General features: G+C 43.4%; 1 protein-coding gene across 1 annotated transcript in view; it reads left to right on the forward strand.

Annotated features, from left to right (window-relative positions):
• GPT2 (glutamic--pyruvic transaminase 2) overlaps positions 1-7,784 on the forward strand; it is a 34,088-nt gene extending 26,304 nt beyond the window's left edge. The window contains exons 9-12 of the mRNA XM_019456044.2: positions 750-924; positions 2,393-2,548; positions 3,637-3,749; positions 5,259-7,784. Of these exons, the coding sequence (XP_019311589.1) occupies positions 750-924; positions 2,393-2,548; positions 3,637-3,749; positions 5,259-5,349 (535 nt within the window). The 3' untranslated portion in view covers positions 5,350-7,784. The remainder of the gene's footprint in view (positions 1-749; positions 925-2,392; positions 2,549-3,636; positions 3,750-5,258) is intronic.
• The last annotated feature ends 11,821 nt before the right edge of the window (positions 7,785-19,605 follow it).

The raw sequence follows: 19,605 nt of genomic DNA on the forward strand, positions 1-19,605 counted from the left end.
GTGATGGAAACTAAACTTGAACTGACTTTCACCAAAGAGGTTTTTTTAAAAAAATTAATATCAGTAAAAAGTCTAGGAATCTTAAAGATGTCAGTGGGACTCTGTCCCTGATTTCTTGCTTTGTCTCATTGTCTTTCTCAGCTCTGCTCTCCTGTAGGTTAGCTTTGTTTTCAGAAGAGGACCAGCAAAAGTCCTCAGACTAGGTTCATAAGCTCCAGTGAATCAGGTACCTACCCCTGGAGCCTGTGCAGCCTTGAATCATGTGCCCCTTTAGAACAGAGGCTAGTGTATTAGTTAGGACTCAGGCTAAGCGGCTTTAACAAAGAGGCCCAAAAATATAGTGGCTAAAACAAGTGGATCTCTCTTTGACATAACAGACCAAAGGTAGGAGAAGTCCAGGACAGGCTGTGCTCCACGAGGTCATTCCAGGACTAGGCTGGTAGGACAGTTCTGCCATATCAACATGTGGCATCCATCTCTGGCACTGAGGCTGCTGCTCCAGTGTCTCCATTTCTCAGGAAATGGGGGGAAAGAAGGAAAAAGAAGAGAGCATACTTTTTTCTTGTAAGGAAGTGATGTGGAATTTGCTCATGTCACTCCCGTTCACCTTCCATTGGGAAGAACTTGGCCACATCTGACCACTCAGCATTAGGAATGGGGATGATTACAGAACATTCTGGCTGACCGGATTGCATTTAGTTGAGGCCTCTCTGTGACTGGTGGGTCCTCTCCCCATCTTCAACCTGCAGGTGTGGCTACCGAGGAGGCTACATGGAGGTGATCAACCTGCACCCTGAGATCAAAGGCCAGCTGGTGAAGCTGCTCTCTGTGCGACTGTGCCCGCCCGTGTCCGGGCAGGCTGCCATGGACATCGTTGTGAACCCCCCAGTGCCTGGAGAGGAGTCCTTTGAGCTGTTCCACAGGGTGAGTTGCTGTGTTCTGTGGCCCATCTGCATCCCTGCCACAACAAGCATCATGGGTATTCATGGTGTATTCAGGATCACCATGGCCAGCCTCTCTCCACACCTCTGACGGGTGCTCATGGTTCCTCTTGATGCCTAAACCACCCCATGAGGTTCAGTGTGAAAATGTAGTTGGGCTGTGTTCTGAAGTGGAGGACTGTCCATGCATGTGGGTGGGAGACCCCTACCCCTTCATCCCCTGTGAGCACCATAGATGGGCAGGCATCCCTGGAGGATTCTGTTACTAAACTAAAAAGGAGAAAAGGATGGGTGTGGCATTGGTTCTAGGCCATAGGCCTGTCTTTGGCCCAACCAGATGTTCTCACAGCTCAAAGTAATCCAGTTAGACCCTTTCCATTCATTGCAAGTGACAAAAACCCGACTTTAACTAGTTTACACACAAAGGAATTTATGGGTCATGTAACCAAACAGTCAGTTCCCAGCCATTCTAGGCTCACATTTTTTTTAAAATTGTGGTAAAATACACAGAACATAAAATTTACCATTTTAATCATTTTTCACTGAACATAAAATACACTCACATTGTTGTGCACCCATCACCACCATCGATCTCCAGAACCTTTTCCTCATCCCAAACTGAAACTCTATACCTATTAAACACTAACTCCCCATTTCTCCGTCCCCCCCAGCCCCTGGTGACTAACCTCTGTTCTACTTTCTGTCTCTATGAACATGACGACTCTAGGTACTTCATCTAAGTGGAACCATACAGTATTTGTCTTTTGTGACTGGTTTATTTCACTCAGCATAATGTCCTCAAGGTACATCTGTGTTGTAGCATGTGTTAGACTGGGCTTCCTTTGGAAGGCTAAGTAATATTCCACTGTGTGTGTAGACCATGTTTCCTTCATTTTCAGGCCACAGCTTCCATCCCCTGTTCCAACAGTACTTGCAGAAGTCCTGGACTGACACATGTGCACCTCTGAGCCAGCCAGTGATTTGCTTTGCCTGAGTCACATGCCCTATGCATACCACATGGATTGAAAGTGGCCCCCCAAAATGAAGTGGTTGGGCCATCTCCTAGAAGCATGTTCTAGGGCTCTCTATCCAGGGCTAGGTCCACTCAGACCGCTGGGCAGGGACAAGGTTTTCTCATTTTGAGAAATAACCTCCTTCCTGGTAAGAGAATAGAAGCCATGACACAAGTTACCCAGGACCTACCTTTTTCCCAGAACTCCCTGCACTTATGGGCCTCAGGGCCCACAATAGCCTTTTGGGCTGAGCACCCAGAGAAGTTCCTGCAGAGGAATGTGTCACCCACCTCCTTGATTTGCTGTGTTCCTACACACACAGGCTCACTTTTTACCAGGCCACCCCATTCCCCTCCGTGTTGAAGGGACAGTTTCCAGTAGCTAGAGCCATTCCATGATGCCCAGAGGTGCTGACTCTTGTTTTCTGTGTCTCATCAGGAGAAAGAGTCTGTCCTGGGTAATCTGGCCAAAAAGGCTAAGCTGACAGAAGACCTGTTTAACCAAGTCCCAGGAATTCACTGCAACCCCTTGCAGGGAGCTATGTATGCCTTTCCTCGGATCTTCATCCCCAGCAAAGCCGTGGAAGCAGCTCAGGTTTGGGGTGCTGGGCTGGGGCTCACTGGGTTCGCTTGGAATTGCTGGGTTGGGGGTTGGCTCTTGCCTTGGGGAGCAAAAGTGCTGGTTCTGGAGGCTCGGAATTTTTCAGACCCCTCGGCCAGATGGTGCTTATAGCATAAAGATGATGGGCCCCCGGAGGCCCAGCCCTGCAGCATGCTGTGGTGAAGGGGCAGCGATGAGGTCAGCCCCAGGCGAGTGGTGCTGATCTGGGCTCTGTTACCTCCAGTGTTCTGAAGGCAGGTGCCCAAGCATGACATGATGCATTTAAAACTGAACCCACGCTGGGGAAACAGTGACAGCCGTCTCTTCTGCGCAGCAACTGCCCTAGAGCAGCACTTCTCAGTCCTTGAATGTCAACACAAAATCACCTAGGGACCTTGTTAAAATGCCAGTGATGGTTCAGGAAGTCTGTAAAGGGGCCGAGATTCTGTGTTTGCAACAAGTTTTCAGGCCGTGCCATAGACATCTGCCTACTTTAAGGATCAGAAGCCAGAGCAGTGTTTCTGAAAGTGTTGTCCTTGTGTCCCTTAAACCTCCTCAATACCTTGTTAAACATTCAGAATCTGGGCCCTCCCCCACTCACTCAGACCTGCTGAGTTAGAATCCCTGGTGCCCGAGAAGCCATTTAACAGGTACCCCAGGTAGTAAAAACCAAGGTGCAAGAAGCACTATGAACAGAGCCCCCAAGCTGCTGTTCCCTAAAAGTCCCCCTGGGCACAGACCTCAGGGCCATGTTGTCAGAGGTTATACAGCTTGGCATATATATAGGGGACCACCATCAAGGCTTGCGGAGATACTGCCTGGCTGTGGGGCACAAAGGAAAGAGACTCTCAGTCCTGGGCAGAGAGCAAAGTACCACAGCCCATGGCCATCCTGAAGTAGCCCGCAGACCCCAGCTTCTAGCAGTTTCCAGTGTCCCACCCTGGTCCTTGCAGGGAGGGTGGATGAGCCCTGTCACGGGAAAGAACCTGCCGTTTCCATTGTATTTGACTTTGAGTGTTCAGTGTTGTGTTTGTGCAGTGCAAAGCCGTAAATGAACTCTCAGTCCTGCCCTGCTCCCACAGGCCCATAAAATGGCCCCCGACATGTTCTACTGCATGAAGCTCCTTGAGGAGACTGGCATCTGTGTTGTACCTGGCAGCGGCTTCGGGCAGAGGGAAGGCACCTACCACTTCAGGTACTGCTGCCTCTCTGTGCCAGGGGACTGGTCCCAAGTTTGTCTTGGAAAAGACAACCTGTGTTATCATAGAACACAGTCTGGCTTCAGACACTGAGGTGTGTGCAGCCCCAAACTCACTGTGGCAAACCACCCGCCCTGCCCACTCCCATTCTGTCCTGTTGCAGAGCCAAGCCAAGACCTGGGTCTGGGGATTAAGGAAAACTATGGGTAGATTCCAAGGTCATCTCCTTGACCACTCTGTCCCCCCCTCCATTGCCTCCATCTGTCACATACTATCCAAAGTGTCCCCAGTGGGGTGTTTTCTTCTTTCTTTCCATGTCCTTTTCCAACTCCATGATAGCAGCTTGCAGTACCCAGGTGCTCAGTAGCTTATCCAAAAGTCTGCAGAGATGCCACATCTAAAACAATGGAATTGGTTTCACTTACTGTGACACATTTCACAGGGTGTGCCAACTCTGCCCCTGTGTGGATAGCAACCCCAGGAGCAGAGCAGGCTAGAGCAGCTCGGCCCAGGTTTCCCCACTGAAGCCAGTTCTAACAGGACAGCATCTTCTCCACGCTTGGTGCTCTCAGATGTCTCCTGCAGCAGATGCTAAAAAAAGAAATGTCATGAGCTTAGTTAGCACCTGGAGCCAAGTCCTGACTCAGGTTGTAGGCAGTGTGCCCTGGATGGACAAGCGTGTCTGGTTGGCCTTTCTACCCTAGTGAGGTCCACCTTGGCAGTTCACGGCTCATTCAAAAAAACGGTTAAATCAAGAGGGCTGACTTTAAGGTGGTGAAGCAAACCAACAGTATTAGAGGAAGTATTAGTTACTATGGCAACTTGGGAGTTCTTCTGGAGGGAGAGTTGTAACTGGAGGTTCTCACTGTAAGAGAGTTTTTTTTTTTGTTTTTTTTTTTTTTTTTTGAGAGAGAGAGAGAGAGAGCAAGCAGGGGAGGAGCAGAGAGAGGGAGACAGAGAATCCCAAGCAGGCTCCACACTGTCAGCACAGAGCCCAATATGGGGCTTGAATTCACTAACCTGAGCCAAAATCAAGAGTCAGATGCTTAACCTACTGAGCCACCCAGGCACCCCAAAAGAGAAATTTTAAAAAGGCCCACCTAGCAGGAAGAACATCTTGCTCTGTATCTGCAGGAAACACCAAGTCATGCTCTAGAGGAAGTTGTATACACAGGTCAGAATGTTGCATGGGCCTTCTTTGATAATGGGTGGACGTGTTAGTGAGATTAAATGCTGCTGGCATCTTACTGCTTTTGGTCATACATGTTACTTGAGTTAAAAGTAAATGTACAAATTCAGGCAGGAGGTGGTTCAACAAGTCAACAAGTTCCAGGTTTTGTCCAGGGGCTGGTGTTATCGCAATGGACGAGACAAGCCTCCCCCCTCCCACACTGTTTGCCCACATTGTCACAACTGCAACTGAAGGAAGGAGCTGCCAGGTTCATTCCTCTCCCCTTTTCCAGAACAACTTATGTCCAGGCTGATGCTATCTTCTTTCCTGACAGAATGACCATCCTCCCTCCGGTGGAGAAGCTGAAAACAGTTCTACAGAAGGTGAAGGACTTTCACATAAAGTTCCTGGAGAAGTACGCATGAGGATTGCTCGGGCCCAAAGGGAGACACAGTTGTCAGGCCTTCCTCCTGATGGCCCGCCCACACCAGACTGAACTTGCCTTCCCCAGCAACTCTGCCTCAGGCCTCACAAAGGCCACTGGTGGCTTTTGTTGTCATTTTGCCCCAAGAGACTTCTTTCTTTGTGCCTTGATGTTGGGAGCACTTCTCTTCTGAGCAAATGTGAATTGGGGATATCTCAGAAGCCCTGTTTTTGTTTGTTTGTTTGTTTTTTGTTTTTTTAAGCAACCAAAGTAGAGGGGACTTGCTCAGCACATGTGGCCGGTGTTCTCTGAATCCATTATTATGCTATTGGAGAGGCTATTTGGGGTTTAAAACAACCAGGGTATGTATGTTGGGTGAGATGTTTCAGATCTGAAGAAACACGAAGGTGCTGGGAAATGTATGATAACCATGGCAAGAAGTGGAAATCCTAAACTCACCACCGTGATCTGTGAAATAAAACCATTAGCGGTGTGAAAATCTAGTTCTTCAAACAGGAGAGCCTGGAAGTCTACTAGAGGCTCAGAGAGGGCCCACCATTCTGGCTTGTAGGCAGACAGCCTATCTCTCAGACAAGAATGGTGAAAGCAGTAGCATGTGGGTTGGACTAGATGCCAGGCTAGGTTGTGACAGGTACGGGGGGCAATGGCCAAGTCAAAGCGTTCTGCAGGGGAAGAGTGGGTGCAAGCCAGGCTCCAAGTTGAACCAGGTCTCCACTTGGGAGCGCACATCAGGTAGTGAGGACTCTGCAACAGGTAATTGAGCAACAGGTAATGAGGGCTTTGGGGGTGAAACGTTCCCTTAAGCATGCTTAGGTTGGGACCCCCATCTGGGAGGTCTTCCTGGACTTCAGGGACACAGGGTACAGCCTGTCCCAGTCGCATGGAGGCATTCTGCCTGCTGATGTGTGGATCCATCCTGCCCTTAGCCAATAGCTGTTTTCTACCAAGGGCTTGATTTCCACACATCGCCCTCTGTTGGTGACAGCAGGGACAAGGAAACACTGAAGATGTCCACAAATGAGGGAGGGGCATCCTCAAGGACTTGACCAATCAAGCCCAACCAATCCCCTCCTGTAGTGTGTGTTGTTTCAAATCAAATTCAGTCCATTTCCTAGCTGATAACTGGTCAAAGTGCCTGGTAGCTTGGCTGCTGTGGGCGAGTACATGTAATTGGATTCGAAGTTTATAAAAGTATTTTAACTTAATGCCAAGCATTTTGCCTCACTTTGCTGCTGGCTCCCCTCCCAGACTCTGCAGACTGTGCTGTAGCATCAGTCATGTCTCCAGCCAGGGGAGTATCCTCCATCAGGCCTGCTGCTTCCCTGGCATTAGCAAACCTGGGTCAGGGCCTGACCCACACTTTGAAAACAAGTGGGTGCCATGGGAGCAGCAGGCTTATCTGAGAGCCCCTTCATTAAGAGACCCTTCCTACCATTGGCCTTCCCCAGTGGGCAGTGAGGGAAGCCAAGGCCAGCTATAGAGCCTGGGGGCCCAGCAAGTCCCAAATTGGAATCAAAGGAGCTGGAGAGACAAAAATGAAGAGAAGTGAACTTTGAAGGCAGCCTCCTATGCTGTAATTTCCACGCTTGGGCCCGTGCAGGGGAATATGATAGAACACTACAGACTGCCCCTACTTGCTAACATTACAGTTCCTGTGAAGAAAGTAGCCACAATCTACAGTAACAAAGGGAATGTTTGGGAACTTTTCCTTCCTTAAAAATTGAGAAAATTGCACTTGTGCTTGTTGGATGGCACATCAACCAGAATGTGTCCCAGAGTTGTGAGGTTTCTGGTGGAGAGGTTACATAGTAGAAGCTAGTCTATTTTTTATATTTTTGTAACAATTGCTTTTTTCATGAGGGGATGAGGGGTTAGTATTTGTAGTCTTAACGAGTCTAGTAGTTTTTTATAAATCTCTTCAGATTATAAATAACATAAAAACTTTGCAACGTTTACATGATTTTTTAAAAGACGCTGTATGCACTTGGTTTGCTTTTAAAATAAAAATGTAATAGGTCAGCTGGTTTAGGAGGTTAACTTCATTCAGGGTAGGATTGCTGATCATGATAGATTTGATTTTTTACAGACTTTATTCTGGCATCTTGTTTGGGTACCGCCAGAGAAAGTCATTTGTCATTTGGGGTCGCACTTAAATCTACACCTGCAAAGTTTTTTGTTGTTCATCTAGGTCCGCACATGGGGAATGCCAGACTGTACCTCTGGTGGTTGATCACCTCATACCCTGAGGCCCAGCATGTTGCTGTCCCAGTGTTGTGTGATTTTGCAGGAAGAGCTGACAGGCCTGCCTGTCCCTGTTTCCCAATTTAGATTCTCATAGGCATCTCCTGACAAAGGTACTTAATGATAGCTCTGCTGGAAATTTCTAAACAATAAAATACATGTCCAAAATGGTGATGGTGTTTAACTTTCCTTGTAGTTTAAAAGTCAAACAGATATCACTAATTATACATCTTCACTCTTTGTAATTTAATGGTCCTAGCACTAGAATGAACATTTTCCTCAAATGCTACAAACTTCTCTCACCATTTCTCAGCTTCCGTTTCCTTTTAGGTGTCAACCCTCAGGACCCTGAGCTGCTTTTTGTTGCTTGAGGTAGGAAAACATAGATTCTTGAAATGGGATGTTGTTAAAATGAATACAGACCTTGTCTGTCTGGTGGAATCAGAATGAACATCCTCTTCACAGTGGTCAGGAGAAGCTCGAGAAGCACAGCAAGGTCAGTGGGGGAAAGGAGTCATTGATACAAGGGATTTCATTCCTTTTCCCTAGGCTTTCCCAGATCTACATCAGTTTTGATGTGTGGTTTTGAATTCAAAACTATTTTTCACTCAAAACTAAAATTTCTATGTTTTTATTAAAAAAGAATTGGAGGGGTGCCTGGGTGGCTCAGGGTGGCTCAGTCAGTTGAGCATCTGACTCTTAGTTTCAGCTCAGGTCATGATCTCCCAGTTCGTGGGATCGGGTCCCAAGCTGAGAGTATGGAGCCTGCTTGGGATTCTCTCGCTCCCTCTCTGCCCCTCACCCCCTTATTTATCTATTTAAATAAACATAAAAGAATTGGAAAATGGAAAAAGGTAGGATTCTTTCAGTTGGAAGAAATGGAAACCTACTCAGAATAGCCTGAAGTAGGAAAGAGGAATTTATTGAAGTCCTGGAGGGAAGCTGGCTTAGGTTCTCCTGTTCACTTTGTTAAATGCAAAGCCTGTCTTGTCCAGCTCCATGTTGAAAAATTCCAAGGAAGGACTTTGATTGGCTACCTTTGTCCGTGTCCTTCCCTGAATCAGTCTCTGGTCCAGGGTGATTTGGCTGGCCCTGTGCTTGCTGGTGAGGCAGAAGAGGGGCTTAGAGTCACCAGCCCCATCAGAGCCATTGGAGGAGCTGCTCTCTGTAGGATAGGGGACTTCATTTACTATATGTGGCTCTTTAGAGAGGACTGGGGGAGAGAATGGTGTGTTTAGGGTGTGTTGAGGGTCCTTACTGGTTGATAACCAAGGGAACTAGAGATGTTCTCTGCATCTTCCCTCATCATTCATTTACATGGAAACATATACAACTTGCCTGGAGACTAAACTTTGTGTAGCTATTATACAGAGAGTTTATTAAGTAGGGGTTAGAAAAGACTTATTATTCAATATTATTTTTGGTATGGTTTGCTGTAACACACCTAGAAAGCTGTCAGCAAATGTTTGATAAGTACCATGAGCCATGGACTTCTAGGAAACAGGGAGTCAAAGCTAATAAAATATCACTGTCCTCAAAAAGCCATACGTGCAATGGCCACCAGACAGCTGAGTACTCAAATTCAATCCACCTAGTTTGCTGGGCTTAAAAGAAGCATGTGGGTCAGGCATAGGAGAAGGGGATGATGCTGTTCTCTACCAATTTAAGGATTGGTACTTTCTGAGAGCCAGATATCTTTGGCTTTCATCCTGCCCCCAAGCCAGGAGACACCCCTCTCCCTAAGAAACAAAGAAGATGGAATTTACTGCCACTGCTCAGCTCCTTAAGAGGCACAGGTCATCTAGAGTTTCTTATTAAAATTTCATTCTCCCACTTAAAAAACCATACTGACGTTTTTTGTCTTCCCCAATTTCATCTGCCTTGTTCTGAATGCACATACTTCGGCATCCCCTTGAAGTCCTTTTGAAGATATGAAATGTTGAAGATTTTAAAGATATTAAAGATTTTGAAGATATTTAAACATCCAGAATCCTAGTGAAAACTGACAAGTTCAGACCACAAAAGTATACATTCCACAAAAGTGTAAAACTCAAAAAATAATCTGATTAGCAAAGTAAACATGTTTGTGTGGAAAAGTTAGAAAAGAAAGAAAAGTTCAGAAAACTTGAAATCCCCTAACCAAAGTTAATTAGAAGCCTAACATTCTGGGAGATTTCCTTACTGTCCTTTTCTTGAGAGAATATATATATATATATATATATATATATATATATATATATATATATATATTCATTTTAAAATTTACATCCAAGTTAGCATATAGTGCAACAATGATTTCAGGAGTAGATTCCTTAATGCCCCTTACCCATTTCGCCCATCCCTACACACAAAACCCCTCCAGCTACCTTCAGTTTGTTCTCCATATTGAAGAGTCTCTTATGTTTTGTCCTCCTCCCTGTTTTTATATTATTTTTGTTTCCCTTCTCTTGTGTTCATCTGTTCTGTGTCTTAAAGTCCTCATATGAGTGAAGTCATATGTCTTTCTCTAACTTCGCTTAGCATAATACCCTGTAGCTCCATCCACATAGTTGCAAATGGCAAGATTTCATTCTTTTTGATTGCCAAGTAATACTCCATTGTATATATACCACATCTTCCTTATCCATTCATCCATCAATGGACATTTGGGCTGTTCCATACTTTGGCTATTGTTGATAGTGCTGCTATAAACATTGGGGTGCATGTGTCCCTTCGAAACAGCACACCTGTATCCCGTGGATAAATACCTAGTAGTGCTATTACTGGGTCATAAGGTAGTTCTATTTTTAATTTTTTCAGGAACATCCATACTGGTTTTCAGAGTGGCTGCACCAGCTTGCATTCCCACCAGCAGTGCAAAAGAGATCCTCTTTCTCTGCATCCTCGCCAACCTCTGTTGTTGCCTGAGTTGTTAATGTTAGCCATTCTGACAGGTGTGAGGTGGTTCCTGAGAATATTTTTAATGTGGTTGAGGTGTGTATGTGTGTGTGTGGTTTGAATCCTGTTTACTCCCTCAGCATCACAACATGCTAATAAAGGTGCCTGATGAGCAGTTTGGATGGTCACCTTACCAATTCTGTGGAGGATCCCATCATTTAGTTAACTGCACTCTTAAGCATTTAGATTGTATATTGTTCTTGGTTTTTAAAAATAATGCTGCATAACTAGCATCCTCACGTTAAGAGGGTATCACACCTCCCTTGCCCTTGTATTTAGGCTTCTTGTGGAACATTCTTAGGACTCAGTGTTTGCCATGAGTTTCAAGGGCTTCCTCCCAAGGGCAGAGTCCAGAGTAGGGTAGACCATGGTGCACACCTAGGCTCTAGCTCTTACCAGTTGTGGGATCATTGTGCCCCTGTTCCCATCTGTAAAGTAGAGCTAATAATACCAACTCATGGAGTAATAGGATAATTATGAGGATTAAATGGGGGGAAATTGTGTGTATGTGTGTGATTTAGCATATTTCCTGGCAAGTAGCCTCATTTATTGAGCATTTTCCATGATTATCTCCAGTTTAGAGTAGTGTTGATATGACCTATGTTTGATAATGTTGAAATTGAATGGGACAATATGCCAGATACCATATGAAAATGACAGAATCAGTGAGGACCATTTGCCAAAACTTCTGAACATATTCTATGAGGCAGAGTACACTGGTTATTTTTTTGTCTGTGGTAACTTTTTTTTTTTTTTTTAGTCATGGTTTCTGAAATAAAAATGCCTTGAGTCCAGTTACACTGGAGTCTTTATAAGGTAAGTCCAATTTAAAAATCACTTTTTACAACTGGACATTGTAACTGGACATTTGTTTTTGGTGTGGGTCCATCTTGACTGGCTGGTGCCAGTTAAGAACTGAAATTACTGGGCTCCTTGGCATTTACATGGGATTGTGCCCTCCCTCAAAGGACCTCTGTGGGCCTTTATTCCTTTGTGGTTAAGGTAAACTGCTGTTTGCCATTGCTGACTTAAAACTTTAAAACAGGGTGACCCCAATCTTTTGAGTCAGCCTCATAGGACACACATTGGGTGCCAAAACCCCACTCAAGGGTACAGAGTATGTAAGTTAGGGTTTTTCTGGTCGCACATGACAGAAGAACAGACCTGAGAAGTTAAGAACTGGTACAAAGGTAAGAGAAAGGTACATTTCTCAGCTTCCCTTTCTTCTATATATGGCTACAAATTCAATGGGACATAAATAGCGTCACGTGGCAGCTGCTGGGAACTTCCCTTAGCAGAAGGCTACCTCCCCTTTGTCCCTTTTCTTCCTTGTGCTCTCCTCTAGCTGCTTGGAATCTAGCTGTAATGGGTGGCATCTGAGCCATGACAACAAGGACAACATGTATGTACATAGTGAACACTGTGAGATTTAGCTATTATTTCTGCTGTTGTGTTACTCCACCCTAATCTAAAGACACAATCTTTTGGGCTTTCAGAAACATCTGCCTGGAGTTTAGCTTGATTGTCTCATCTTGTTACCCACTAGGGCAGCTTAATAAGTGTTAGCAACATTCACAGATATGTTAGAGCTTCTTGTCATTCATGCTGGGTACAGTGCTCAGTAATGGGAACACAGCAGTGAATAAGACACGGTCCCATGATTTAGAAGCTTAATAATGACCCATGCTAGTAAGAGTGGAGATACATATTGGTAGGAGTGTGAATTTGTACAACCTTTTGGAAGAGCAATGTGGCACTGTCAATGGTAAACATATATATGCCTACTATAGGAACCAAGACAGTATGGTGTTACTGAAAGGACAGACAAAACAACAGAATAGAGACTAGATATAGACTCATACATTTGTCACTGTAGCATAAAAAAAGACCACACACTCACATATGTAAATATATATCTTTGATACACTTGTATTGACAAAATAACTCTTGATACAAAGCAGTACAAGGAGAGGTACCTGGGTGGCTCAGTTGGTTAAGCATTCAGCTTCAGCTCAGGTCATGATCTCATGGTTCATGAGTTCAAGCCCCGCATCTGGCTCTCTGCTGTCAGCATGGAAGATCCTCTGTCTCCCTCTCTGTCTGCCTGCCCCTCCCCCACTTGCACATGCATGCTGTCTCTCAAAAAATGAGTAAACATTAAAAGAAGACAAAGCAATACAATGGGAAAGAAAAGTCTCTTCAACAAATGGTACAGACCTAAAATGTGAGCTAAACTATAAATCTTCTAGAAGAAAACATAAGAGAACATCTTTGCCACTTTGAGGTAGATAAATATTTCTTAGGACAGAAAGGCACAAATCATAAAAGAAAAAATTGATAAATTGAACCATATCAAAATAAAAACTTCTGTTTTTTAAAGAACACCATTAAGAAATGAAAAAGCAAGGCTCAGAGAGAGAGAAGACATTCTCAGAACATAAATCTCATAAAGGACTTGTATCAAGAATATATAAAGAACTTTAAAACGTCAGTAACAAGACAAACAACCCTATTAAAAACCAAAGGAAAGACTTGAACAGACATTTAACAAAAGGAAATATACAAATGGCCAATAAGCACATGGAAAAATGTTCAATATCATCGGTGCTCAAAAGGAATGCAAATTAAAAGTACTAAGATACCACTGGAATGGCTAAAATGAAAAAGAATGACAGTATCAAATGTCAGGGAGGTGGAGTGATCAAAATCTTGATCATGGGAGTGAAAAATAATCCAATCACTTTGGAAAACTGGTAGCTTCCTAACAAAGTTAAACCTACATCTACTCTATGACCCAGCAATGCCACTCCTAGATGGGAATTCATCCAAGAGAAATAAAAACACATGTCCTCGAAAGCGTTGTATGAAAAGGCTTTGTTTGGGATTCTCCTCCCTACACTGTGGCCTAAAACCTTTTGCTAGGCAGAAAGCTGGGGCACCCTGCAGCTTGCTCCATTTGTTTCTCATCTCCCAACACTATCTTGTGCTGCCTATTGTTTAATGCCTCGCCTATTGTTTTGTAGGGTTTTTTTTCTCCAATTTTTTAGTTGATTAAGGTAGTCAGGTAAGTCCAGTCGCTGTTACTCCATCATGGCCTGGAACAAAGTCCTGTTCCATGTCTTCATAGAGCTGTGGGTTACACCACTGTATTCATTTGTCAAAACATATAGAACGGTCCACTTATGACCTGTGTATTCCACTGTATGTAAATTATAACCCAACAGACTTAATTGGGGCAGGGGGAATGCATATGTTCCTTGATCTAAAAATTCTACCTGTAGGAATGTATCCTAGAACATTTCCCACTGTGAAAGATACATGTACAGGGATGTTCTAGGCAGCATTGTTGGCCATAGCAAAAGGGGTGGGAAGACATAAGTATCCATTAATAATGAATTGGTGTATCTCTTCAAAGGAATACCATGTAACTGTTAAACCAGTTTAACTGTTAAACATCTATATCTACTGACATGAAAAGTCATTCAAGATACACTATTTTTTTTTTTTTTTTTAGACCGAGAGCACGAGCAGGGGAGGGGTAGAGGGAGAGAGAGAATCCCAAGCAGGCTCCACGCTCAATGCAGAGGCTGATGCAAGGCTTGATCCTACACCCCTGAGCTGAAATCAAGAGTCAGACAGACGTTCAACTGACTGAGCCACCAAGGTACCTCAAGATACACTATTAACTAGGATTAGCAATTGCACTTGCCACATGTGATGGACATCTGCAGTATTGTCTGATCAGACTCACCCCATCTATTTCCTGGGAATATTCTTCCCTCCCCCAAGTAAGGGAGCTGATCTTAGGTAAACCTGCCAAACCCTTGGTCTTTGGATGGGCAGTAAATCCATTCCCAGGATTTTCTAACTTGAAACAGAGTCTAACTCTCCAAAAACTGAAATTATTAAAACAAATAAATAAAAACAAAAACAACCCATGAAACTCGAACTCCAAAGACAACATGGATCTTGTTTCATGGAGGAAAAGGGATTTTCAGCCAAACTGACATTTGTAGAAAACCAGAGATGAGAGTCTATGGCCCAAAAGCTTAGCAATATCCCTGAACTTCTGATTTCTTATATTTTAAGGGTCAGTAAACCCTCCCTTTTGTCAAAATTAGCTGGAGTTGTTTCTACTACTTTCAGACAAACTACATCTCAGTATATACAGAGGGATTATATATATGTGGACTATAGATGCTCAAACTACTCAGCCTGATTTTTAGCAAAGAGAGCTGGGAGAAGGAAATGGTGTGACTAAAGCCATCCACAACTGTTGCCACTTTTGTCGGAAGTGAAGCTGGGTCTGGTTTCGGCTGTTTAAAAGTAGATTGTGTGGAATTTTTTTTATTATTGAAGTATAGTTGACATACCATATTATGAGTTTCAGATGTTCAACAGTGATTTGACAGTTCTATACATTACGCATTGCTCACTGCAATCAACATAGTTATCAGTTACTATTTGTAGTTACCAGTAACACATAAAGTTATTATAATATTATTAATGATATTCCCTATGCAGTACTTTTCATCCTCATGATTTATTTAATTTATAACTGGAAGTTTATGCTTCTTAATCCCTTCACCTATTTCACTTATCCCCCTATCCTCTCTCCTTTGACAACACCAGTTTGTTCTCTGCATATGAGTCTATTTCTGCTTTTTGTTTGTTCATTTGTTCTGTTTTTTTAGATTCCACATATAAGTGAAATCATATGGTATTTGTCTTTCTCTGTCTTAGTTCACTTAGCATAATACCCTCTTGGTCCATCTATGTTTTTGTGAATGGTAAGATCTCATCGTTTACTGTGGCTGAGTGATATTCCATTATATATATATATATATTCCATATATGTGATATTCCACATATACACATGCACACACACAGTAATACCTTGGTTTGCAAGCATAATTCTTTCTGGAAACATGTTGTAATCCAAAGCATTTGTATATCAAAGCGAATTTCAAGAACCATTGGCTCAGTTGTGATCATGTGATGGTCAGCATCATGTACTATTCATATTCCAAGACATAGCTCATTTATCAAGTTAAAATTTATTAGAAATATTTGCTTGTCTTGCAGAACACTCGCAGAACGAGTTACTAACAATCCATAGTTTTACTGTGTGTGTGTGTGTATGTGTGTGTGTGTGTGTGTGTGTGTGTGTGTGTATTTATCACATCTTCTTTATCCATTCATATGTGGATGGACACTTAGGTTGCTTCCAAATCTTGGTTGTTGTAAATAATGCTGCAGTAAACATAGGAGTGCATACATCTTTTCAAATTAGTGTTTTTGTTTTCATTGGGTAAATACCAAGAAGTGGAATTACTGGCTTGTATTTTGAGCAGAGAACAGGAACCTACTGGGTAACCTTGAGATAGAACTGTATCTACATAATATCTGTTATGGGAATCAGTCTCCCTCACTTTCTCCCTTACTGTCTCTCTTGATTTCCATCTCTCAGGCTCTGCATCTCTCTTACAGACAAGGGATTTTCCCCTATAATGCTATTATTCTGTCCTAAATACTTAAGGAGAAAATTCTTAAGAAGTCTGAAGCATCATTACACTGCTAAAAAGTTGCAAGCCTTTATTTGTCTTTACAGCATTGCTGTATCCATCAGATTTAGTATTTAATTGCTTAATGTAATCAGTGTGTTTCTGAGGGGGGAAAATGTGTAAACCAAAGAATTTTTCTTTTTTTAAAAAATATTTATTTATTTTTGAGAGGGAGGGCAGGGGCAGAGAGAGAGGGAGACAGAATCTGAAGCAGATTGCATGTTGTCATCACTGAGCCTAATGCGGGCTCGAATTCACAAACTGTGAGATCGTGACCTGAACCGAAGTTGAATGCTTAACCAACAGAGCCACCCAGGCACCCCAGAATTTTTCATTAAAAAAAATTTTTTTTTAATGTTTATTTAATTTTGAGAGAGACACAGTACAAGCAGGGGAGGGACAGAGAGAGAGGGAGACACAGAATCTGAAGCAGGCTCCAGGCTCCAAGCTGTCAGCACAGAGCCTGACACAGGGTTCGAACCCACAAACTGTGAGATCATGACCTGAGCCAAAGTCAGATGCTCAACCAAATGAGCCACCCAGGCACCCCAGAATTTTTCATTTTTAAAAATTGTTTCTTTTAAATAATAGATGTTGTGTTTATCATAAAAAATTAGAAGACACAGATAAGAAAAAAGAAGAGAAAATCATTCATGACAGTATGACTATAATCTGGGTAGTGCAGAATGCAAAGGGCTTAGTGGACATTTTGTTAAGTGTGATAATGGCATTGTAAACACACAAGAAATGTCCTTTTTAAAGATGCATCTTGGGGCGCCTGGGTGGCTCAGTCAGTTGGAAGTCCAACTTTGGCACAGGTCATGATCTCATTGTTTGTGGGTTCAAGCCCTGTGTCAGGCTCTGTGCTGACAGCTCTGAGACTGGAGCCTGCTTCAGATTTTGTGTCTCCCTCTCCCCCTCCCCCTCCCCACCCCTTCTTTCTCAAAAATAAATAAACGTTAAAAAAATAAAATAAAGGTGCAGGTTGAAGTATGTAGGGATAAAACCCAGTGATATCTGATATTTGCTTTTAGGAGATGGTGGCTCTGTGAACTCACGGTTTGTGAGTTCAAGCCCCACATTGGGCTCTCTGCTGTCAGCACAGAGCCCACTTCAGATCCTCTGTCCCCCCTGCCTCTGCCTCTCCCCTGCGCGCGCTCTCTCTCTCTCTCTCTCTCTCTCTCTCAAAAATAAATAAATATTAAAAAGTGGGGCTCCTGGGTGGATCAGTCAGTTAAGCGTCCGACTTCGGCTCAGGACATGATCTCATGGCTCATGAGTTCGAGCCCTGTGTCGGACTCTGTGCCGACAGCTAGGAGCCTGGAGCCTGCTTTGGATTCCATGTCTCCCTCTCTCTCTGCCCCTAACCCACTCACATTCTGTCTCTGTCTCTCTCAAAAGTAAATAAAAACATTAAAAACATCTTTTTTGAGTAAGATAAAATACCTCAAGAGAAAGTTCATTTTTTAAATATTTTTGAAAGAGAGCACAAGCAAGGGAGGGGCAAGGCAGAGGTTCCAAATCAGGCTCCAGGCTGACAGCAGAGAGCCTGAATGTGGGGCTTGAACTCATGAGCCATGGGATTATGACTTGAGTAAGAGTCTGACAGTCAACCGACTGAACCACCCAGGCGCCCTGAGAGGTCAGTTTTTAAAAACAAAACAGGTGAAGCAAGGATGGCCAAATATTGATAATGAATTGGGGCAATGGATGTAGAGCAGTTCATTATATAATTCTACTCAGGTGAGTATTTTCATAATAAAAATGTCTTTAAACATATATAAATGTGAAACAGAGAAAACCATTATTTTCAACTTTGTGTACCTCCTGTCAGAACACTTTTGAAAGCACATATTTTTTTAAATAGTACCATATTGAATGCATTTGCTATTATATATTTAACATCATGTCATGAAGCATTCTTTAAAACATTGTGTTTTAACAAGTACATATGATGCATTGAGTGGATGTAACAAAATTTAATGGGGCATATTCGGGTAATTTCTAATTTCTCACAAACATGAATGATCTTTCAGGGAACATTCTTGTATTGAATCTTGTAGCACAGCAATCTTTCCCTAATATAAAGACCTCAACGGGGATTTCCAGATAAAAACCTGTTTAAGCACCAGGGGGAGCTGGTCACCTACAGGATCCCCACAGGCAGTTTTTGTTTTGTTTTGTTTTGTTTTGTTTTGTTTTAAAGCAAACCCTCACAAAATTAGCAGCCGAGCCCATCTTGAACTTCCTATTTCAGCTTCATAAGATGAAAGTGTCAAACACCTGGCCATACAGCTCCTAAACAGTGTCTGGTACCCAGTAACACTTAACAGATCCCCTGGACATATGCCAGTTATATGACTCTATCAATTTAGAGATCCTGTGCATAGAGGGAGGTGAGATGGGTGGTAGACATTCTTTCTTTATTACTCACTGGACAAGTTTCTTAGCCTACAGATGATTCTTTCTGGTGCATTCCTGTACATCCTCATAAGCCTTGGGATTATTTTGACATTTTGATTGGCTTTGAGGACCTGATCAGAAGGAAACTGAGGGATGCCTGGCTGGCTCAGTCACTGGAACATGTCACTCTTGATCTCGGGTTTCTGGATTCCAGCCCCACAATGAGTGTAGGGATTGCTTAAAAATAAAATCTAAAAAAAAATAAAAAAATAAAAATAAAGGAAACTGAGATGTTTAACAACTGACTTTCCTCAGAGATTGTGGAGATCCTAATTCAGAGTGCCTCAGGTCCAGATGCTGCCTCCAACTCCCATCCCTGAATAGATACACATTGGTCTGTCAGAAAAGGTGCTCTATTGGGGTGCTGGGGTGGCTTAGTCAGTTAAGTGTCTGACTTTGCCTCAGGTCATGATCTCGTGGATCATGAGTTTGATGAGGCCCGCGTCTGTCTCTGTGCTGAGAGCTCAGAACATGTAGCCTGCTTTGGGTTCTGTGTCATCTTCTGTCTCCCTCTCTCTCTGCCCGTCCCCTGCTGCTCTCTCTCTCTCAAAAAAAATAAATAAACATTAAAAAAAAAAAAAGGTACTCTAGGGATGACCTCCCAACATTTCAACTGGTCAAAGATGACAGTGGAGAAGGACAGAAGCACCAAGGCCAAGAGTAGAGGCAACACTACCTCCCTGCCCACCCCCAACAAATGAGGACAACTGATGTTTCTCAAACACATAAAATGCCATCACCTTCCATTCCCAAGCCCTTTCTATATGGACATGCACTGGCATTGTCTGGGTCATGTAATTTAGATGAACATGCCCCCCCGCCCGCACCTGCCCAGGATCACGGTTGGGGATGCAACCCAAGCCCAGCAACCCTGACCCCAGTGACAGGTTTAAGGATGGCATATGTCCCACACAAGCCAACGAGAGCCCCACTCGGGACTTTTGCTCAAATTATGGAGAAAGAATTGTTGCTTTTACAGGGTTACTGACTTGGTTGTATAGCATCAGGTAGAAGAGCAAGTCCTTGAAGTT

This window comes from Panthera pardus, unplaced genomic scaffold, assembly GCF_024362965.1.
Source record: "Panthera pardus isolate Hobbes unplaced genomic scaffold, ASM2436296v1 HiC_scaffold_18, whole genome shotgun sequence".
NCBI classification, from domain to species: domain Eukaryota; kingdom Metazoa; phylum Chordata; class Mammalia; order Carnivora; family Felidae; genus Panthera; species Panthera pardus.